Source organism: Tauraco erythrolophus, chromosome 2 (assembly GCF_009769465.1).
Source record: "Tauraco erythrolophus isolate bTauEry1 chromosome 2, bTauEry1.pri, whole genome shotgun sequence".
Classification (NCBI taxonomy): domain Eukaryota; kingdom Metazoa; phylum Chordata; class Aves; order Musophagiformes; family Musophagidae; genus Tauraco; species Tauraco erythrolophus.
Window position 1 is genome coordinate 67,462,468 of NC_141466.1, and position 7,585 is coordinate 67,470,052.

Consider the following 7,585-nt stretch of genomic DNA (forward strand, 5'->3'; position numbering starts at 1 on the left):
ACGGTTCGGTAACGGCCCGGTGCTCTGCCGCGGAGTCGGCGCGAGCGTTTGAGGAGGCGCCGGGACAGTGAGTCGTGGGGCGGGATGAGCCGGTGGGAGGTTTTGTGGTGGTTCCTGCTGTGTTATCCGGCAGCAAGGAGAAGCAGCAGCGTGGGGGTGCGGGGGCTGAGTGGTGGAGACTATAGCTCCCGAGATGCGCTTCGCTCGGCGGGCCTGTGCCGCGGCGGGAGTGGGCAGCGATGCATGCCGGGAATTGTGGTCCGCGCCTCGCACTGGGCCGTCTGTTGTAAATGCTGTCGTGACTCCGCGACATAGCGAGGAGTCGCGCTGCGGACTGAGGCGCGCTCGGAGAAGCAGACCGCGGCCTCCCTGTTGCGGTGGTTACTGGAGGAAAGGGGGAGGCGGGGCTCGTTTGCCGGGTGTTGGTCGCGACTGTCGCCGGGCAAACCGCGACGGGGCCTCTGCGTGAGGGAAGCAGCAGCCTGGGGGGATGAAAGGAAAACTTGAATATATCTGAGTCGTTGTGGTTAGCGGCTAGTGGGAAGAAGAAAAAAAGAAGGCCGCTGGGATGTAATGATTACTCTCTTCTATCTGGCTGCTTTTTTCTGTGTCTCTGCAGTGAGTACGGCAGGAAACTATAGGGTTAAACTGCAGCAAAGAACGTTGTGGTGAAGTGCTAGGGTAAAAAATTCTGGCAATAGGATGTCTGTGCTGGACTCTGTTGGAAAGATAAAGAATTTCTATTGTTGAAGGCCTTTAAGAACAAACTAAACCGTTCTCAGGTCAGTTACTGTTACATTGCGGTGCTGCTCTTTGGCTTACACACATGCTGGCTTTTAAGTTTAGGAAGAGATGTAGAACATGCAAAGGTTTGTCTAAAAGACAGATGGGGATGCTTTTTTACTAGTCCTGCACTTAGATAAATAGGCAAGATTTAGGCTTTATGTTAGCAAATATGCAAATGTTTGTGCTAATTTAGCACAGGGCGTTTCTATCGTTTTGCTTGTTAATATGTGGCTTGTACTGTATGGATTATAATTGCTGAGTTTTAATTTTGTTTTTGTTTCCTCCTGTTCCATTTGATGTACAGATAATGAAACGTCACCATGCATCTTCCAGTGAAATGGAGGCGACCGCTGGTGGAGGATCAGCAAAAAAAGCCTTTAAATCACAAAATCAACAAGGGCCTTCCAGCAAAATAAAGGGAACAGATGGAGAAGGAAGAAAACAAGGTCAAAAAAGAAAGGTAATCATTATTTTGGATCAAACAAGTTAGAAAAGTAACAAAAGAGAGAAAAAAGAGGCATTTTTGCCCAGTTTTCTACTTGAATTTATAGAAAATATTTCATTAACTAAATGTAGTCCTCTTGAGGAAATGTCCAGTTTGAACAGCTATTTTGAGATCCACTACCTTAGCTGCACTCTGGTTTCCAGATTTTCTAGTTGTGTGCTACTGTGCCTTTGACAAGTGGAGGGAGGCATTGCCTGATGATTGATAAAAATGCAAGCTGGCTGTGCAGTTTTGAGGGCTGCATAGCATCTGTTTGAACAGAGTGATAAAATCAGAGTTCATAAAGCTCAGGTGACGTTTATTCAGTTCTGGAAAATATTCTCTGCATATCTCAGGATTGGCCTAGGCAGCTTTCTGATGGAGAGAGCTTGCTTAACCACGGAACTTATGAATAGCATGATCTCAAGATGTGGCTGAATAGCCAAACATCCTGTGCATTTCTTATTTCATGATCTCATTCTTGGAATAGTAGGAATTAAGAAGAGTGATTTGGTTTCCCTAACCTGCTTGAGATTAATTACTGTTTCACAGTTCAAAAAGCCTTTTTAGGGGTCAGTAGCAACAGACCTCTGTCAAGCACTGAAGTGCTTTCACAACCTTTTTGTCGCAAGTTGCTAGTAGTAAATTAATGGTTGCACAGCAGAGGATGTTTCAAAGTTACCATATTTGCTGTAAATTTTTTCTTTTCAGCAGGTTACTCACACAGTCAAAAGGAAAGCCAAGAAACACAAGGACTCTTCCCCTGCAGGTAGGATTGTATTCTTTCCTTATGTTCGTCTCATGCAAATTAAGTATTTTGAAAAAATACTGAAAGTAAAAGTGGTAACTGCTGTGTTGAAATCATAGATGTCTGAGATATGTCACTGAAATAAGTTTAAAAGTTTTCTTTCTAACCAGTAACAGTGAGTGTTTCCAGTACAGTCTTAGTTAGTGCGCCTTCATACTGTATGTGTTATATATGCACATATTAATCATATGCTTTTGTTTGCAAGTAGTGTTTTTCTCTTGTAATATTCCACCACATGCACACAACGTCTTAACTTTCTCTTCACAGGTCATTGTCTTCTCTGTTAACCTTCTGTGCTAGGACTGGCATGTGTTGTAATTAACATACAAATGAAATGAGGACCCTCTTACATTGATTTTCTTACTTATATATGTTCCTATGTATATATTACTTGGGAAAGTATCTGTTTAGAATAAAACTGCTGTAAGAAAGAACCTTTTCTATTTTGTGCTTTTTAAACAACTTGTGATTTGTAAATAATAAGTACCACCTGACCTGGATAGATTTGACCTAATAGTTTTCTGGCGTGGAAGAATCTTAACTGTCACATCTTTGAGTAAGATGTGAGTGAATTGAGACACAAAGCTGCTTACTGAGGTTTGACAAATCATATAATATTTTTCCTTTTTTCCTTTGTGTTAACAGGAGAAAAATATTCTTCAAAAAAGGTGAAGCTAACCAGTTCTAAAATAGGATCTTGGCAGACTCTCTCAGAGAGCAGCAGGCAGTTTCTGGAAACTGTAATGGATTCAGTAATACTGTAAGTGCCAGATATCCTAATGATTTTTCTCTGTTTCCATGGGAAATAAAGTAAAAATCGTAACATTGCTTGAACTGGAAAAGCTTTGGAACTTTTTTTCAGCAATATGTCTGACTGTGTATAGTTTTGTCCAGTATAATATAACAGTTCCTATCTGAAGTTGTAAATTTTCAGCTAGAGAAGTTCTGACTATGTTTACTTGTTTACTTCACTTGATGTGTTCTCTGTGCTCGCATGCTTTGTGATGAAAATTCTGCCTTTATTTTCTTTCCAGATCTATTTTGTGCCAACAAAGTGAGAGAAAAGGCGATGTTCAGAAACAACTCAATTTACTGAAAGAAAGGTAAGAGAAAGGTAAGGAGTTGTATCTTCAAAAAAAAAAAAAAGGGAGAGAAGGTATTTAGTTTACACAATTGTTTTGTACCATGCTTACACAATTGGTCCAAGGACCAATCATTTAGGAAATCTTAGAAGGGGGAGTTGATGCAAAATCAAGGAGGGAAATATCATGGCAGTACATAGGTTGAACCCACTTTAACTACTTCTAGATGAGTAGCAGAACCTAGAAGATATTCTTAAGAGCTCCTTGAATCAGCTTTGTATTCTTTATACAGGGTTTAAATTTATGGGCAGCTATTTATTTTGTTATTGGCTTATGATAGTGACAGGAGCAATTATAGCTAAATTTTCTTAAATGCTGATTAATTTTCTGACTATTGAAGTTCAAATAGAATTGAGTTTTTGTCTTGGGGCGTAACTTGTAGCCTTTTTATGTCATTGTGGGAGTAATTATGTATGTTTGAGCATCTTGAGAATTTTTAAGTGCATGTGTGTTGGTATAGCAGGCTCTTCTCAACATAGAGCCGAAGCCTATATGTTACTTTCTTTGTTCTTACAATACCTCAAGGTTTAAACATGAGGAACTTGTTTTTCATAAATGGCTTTCTTTTTTTTAAAATGTATAATTTGTGACGTGTTTAATTTATGAGTTACCAAACTTCTGCAATATCATCTGAGATGCATGGAAATTGTGGTAATTTGATGTGTCTAACAGGCAGATCCAACTTGGAAGAATTCAAGTCTTCCTCAGAATCAGAAGGACCTTTGAGAGCAAGCTAAAACTCTTCCTCTGGCATAAAACTATATATCATATTTCACAAAAGCATTTTACAGATTTTAAGATTTTACTAAAATGATCTTTGGAAGCAGTTAAAAATGCTGCTTTTAGAACTCAGTTTTACTTTGAAAAGCCCAAAGGTCAGAACTGGGAAAATATTGTTTAAGGTTAATTTACATTTACAATCGGAGAATGCAGGCCAAGGGGATAGAAACCACACATTGGTGTAATAATAAAGGTTAGGACAGTGAGATTTCTTGTTGCTGGTTCCTTCCTTAGACATCTATTCCACATGATTTTTGGAAAACAATTCAAGATAGCTTTTCTTCCTGCCTGAATCCTTTTACTTCACTGGCAGCAGTTGGGCTAAATTGAGTATAGTTTTTCTCCAGAGAAATCATTAGTCAGTTTTCTTTTTGTTTTGCAAAGAACTCCAAACAAGTCATGCTTTCCTTTTTCTATAATACAGGGTGCTGAGATTTTTCAAGACTTTAAAGGTGCCTCCAGGGAAGCTGGGCAACCTGAAGAACGTCCTAAGCCTTCAAATGGCAGAGAAACAAATGCTTGAGACAAATGAAGAGTCTTTGGTACAATTGCAGGTATGAAAGACAAGAAAGGGAAGAAAATATCTTATTCGTCTGCTGCTGCTGTTCAGTGTTTTCTAGCTGTTTAGTAGAAGGACTGCTGGCTATGCCTGTGCTGTTCATTTGTTCACTATTCATCATTGTCACTCACCTTTGCTACAAAGCAGCGTATCTTTTTGGATGATTTTTCAGCGACTCAGCTAATGCTGATTATCAGTATCTTATACATAAAAAGCTCACCATCTCTAAAGCGGATTTTATTCTGGTTTTGTGTCTGTTTTTTCTTAGGAAGAAATAAATGAAGCTCAGCGATCCACAGAACACATTGAAGAACATATACAGCAACTGCAGTACAAAATCCAGGTGCTCAAGAACCAGTTAGAGGAAGATGAAAAACAGGCCAGAAAGGTATTTCCAGTAGATGATGGTGCATTCCTCGAAGTAGATGGTGTTTCCAGAGCTAGCCCATATAAGCTGTTTCTGCAGAGCATGTCACAGGAGGAAGGCCTTATCTGTCTTTGGGAATGTAACTTTTCAATCTTGCCAACTTCAGTTGCAGAATTAAGTTTAGTTTTCAGAAGCTGGATGATGACAGCCAGTTTATTTGCCTACTTGTGTGCCTGATGTTTGATTTGGGATTTTTTTTTCCTCTTTTTCCCCTTCTAGGTATTCCAGGAAAATAGCAGTGGAGAACTCCACCTTCCAGAACTCCCCAAGTACAGTTTACAGGCACCCACTTTGCAGGTGAGCATGGAGTATATTTTCAGAGACACCTTGTCTATGAGAAGGAAGGCAACAGAACATGCTTTTATCACTTAACCTCTGCCAGAAAGGGCAGTTTTGAAATATCTGAAAGTTTTCTCCTTTTTTTTTAATTTCTTTTCATTGAGAGCTATATGCTTGCATTTAAAAAAAAACAGAACAAAACCTTAGAAAACCTGCCATTTAAATGATCACTTGTCTTTTCCTAGGAACTGTATAGTTGTAGGGAATGTGTAATCATTTCTGAATATATTTCTCTGTAATTAATGGAAGGAAGACTGTCTCATTCTGTGCCTTTGATTTTTTAGTTTATTTTATTTTTTGTCTGTATTTAGGTACAGCTAGGTTGCATGAAAGTGAAATTTCTGTTGGACTCCATGAAAGCTGTGTTTTATTTGCTGTCAGTTATTCTGTCTTTCCTTCTTTAGGAAGAAATTTTGAAGACAAAAAATCAGAAAGGTCTTTTAAAGGATATGAACACTATTCAGCAGTCAGCTGACTTGAAGAACATGTTAACCCTCATTGAGAAGATCTATGAGAAGGTGGACTTCCTTTGAGAAACCAAAAATATGGAGTCTCGTTTGAAGCAAGATAACCTATGCCAGCACTCCTGTTTTAATGTGGAGCAGCAGGATGCTGATCGTGGAAACAGCATTTGCTTCCTAATGGCTTTACTGTTGTGACTGCTGAATTTCTGTTAAACATTTTCTGTGAATATTGGTATATGAATTTGTAGATGCATTCAAGGGCTCTAGTGATTTAAGTGATCGATCAAGGTTTGTTTGGGGCTGGTTTATTTGTGAAATAAATTTTCAGGACTGTTTGACTGACTTGTAGCATTCCATCATTGGAAGAAGGTCAATAGCAAATAGCAGAGAAATGAGAGAGAAGTAACAATTAAAGAAAAATTTGCCACTTTACGGGTACAAGTGTCAAGTGGTAGAGGGAGAGTTTCTGTATATTCTCAGAGTGAGATGCAGTCAGTCAGCTAGTGCTCTGGGCAGTAGTGTACCTAAACTGTCCAAGGCAATTGGGCAGACCAACAGAGTAAGTACTCTTGTGCTTATAACTGTGGACCTTTTTGGTGAACATTAGATGTGAACGAATGTCCTCTTTCTAGTACAACTGGGTTCTACCTTCTGAAGTGTGTGGGTCCCTCCTGGAGGAGTTACAGCCTCTGAGACATTGTTCATCCTGGTGATCTTGCAAACTTCAAGCAACTGTGCTATAACTCATGCACAATCTTTAGATGGTGTCCGCCGCTTTCTGAATTAATAAAGACCTAGAAATGGAGGTGTAGCCTCTCCAGGGCTAGTGGCAATTGCTGACAAGAAGCAATGTAAAGAACAGAGGCCCATTTTGCTCATGAGAAAGTAATTTCATAATTTGTATCCAAACCCCCAAGTTCAAAAATAGTGTTTAAACTGAGTGCATTGAAACTGAGTGCATGTTTTGTTCCGTAAATGGTGAGCAGCCCAGGAGCCCTTGGAGCTCTCGTGCATGGCAGTGGGCTGCATGCCAGCATCCTCTCCTTGAGTAGTGACACCTCTCAAGGTTACTCCTCGAGACTGAGAGATTCCTTGCTGCAACAGATCCTCAGTAACTGACTAATAGCTGGCTAGACTTTGAAGGTTTGCTAAGATTATATTTTAGATTGATTGTGCACGTATAATCCCTTAAACATAAACCCTTGACCAAGTCTGGGACTAGGATTGGATCCAGCTGCACCTAGACTCCTCTCTGAGGAGTTTAGAAAGCAAGGAGGTCCTTTCTGATCCTTGTGACTCAACAGGAGGGTCTCCCTGACAGTTTTGTCTGACCCTGTCCTCTATGCAGTAAATAATCAAGTGGATCTTGCCATCGAATCTTGTTAAACCGCTGTCGCATTGACCTTCCAGCTTTGTTAACTCACTTTCTTATATCAATAAAATATATCACTGCTTCTCTCTTACGAGTGAGAATCGCTCCATCCACGACAATATGTCTCTTTGGAGAAAGCTGGACTTGGGAGCATTTCAGTGGGATATGCTTTCAACATACGCACATTATCAAGTGAAAATTGAAGAAAGAATGTGAAACCTGAAGGTCTGCGTTATTTAGCCCAGATTAGGCAATCTAATAGGTTGATCCATGAGTCATAGTTAGTCCATACCTCTGGTCCACTTCTGCTCTCCCCCGATAAATAAAAAATATAAGAGCACCACTTTGTTTTAGAAGTATTGTAAGCCTTCATTAAGATGTAATGTTGTGAATTATTTTGGCTGAAGAATTAAGAAGACAGATA

The 7,585-nt window shown here is 39.7% G+C and overlaps 1 protein-coding gene across 4 annotated transcripts; it reads left to right on the plus strand.

The window, feature by feature from the left end:
* Nucleotide 1: 1 nt before the first annotated feature.
* On the plus strand, nucleotides 2-7,262 carry CENPQ (centromere protein Q). Of its 4 annotated transcripts, none has more exons than XM_086631436.1 (9): nucleotides 2-67; nucleotides 1,091-1,246; nucleotides 1,982-2,039; nucleotides 2,724-2,838; nucleotides 3,113-3,181; nucleotides 4,425-4,554; nucleotides 4,828-4,947; nucleotides 5,206-5,283; nucleotides 5,730-7,262. In XM_086631436.1, exons 2-9 carry the CDS (start codon nucleotides 1,094-1,096, stop codon nucleotides 5,856-5,858), a joined length of 852 nt encoding a protein of 283 aa, XP_086487562.1. In that variant the 5' UTR covers nucleotides 2-67; nucleotides 1,091-1,093; the 3' UTR covers nucleotides 5,859-7,262. The 4 variants fall into 4 exon arrangements, with proteins under 4 accessions (XP_086487562.1, XP_086487564.1, XP_086487561.1 ...); XM_086631438.1 differs by lacking the exon at nucleotides 2-67 and adding an exon at nucleotides 356-377; XM_086631435.1 differs by lacking the exon at nucleotides 2-67 and adding an exon at nucleotides 516-782.
* Nucleotides 7,263-7,585: the final 323 nt, after the last annotated feature.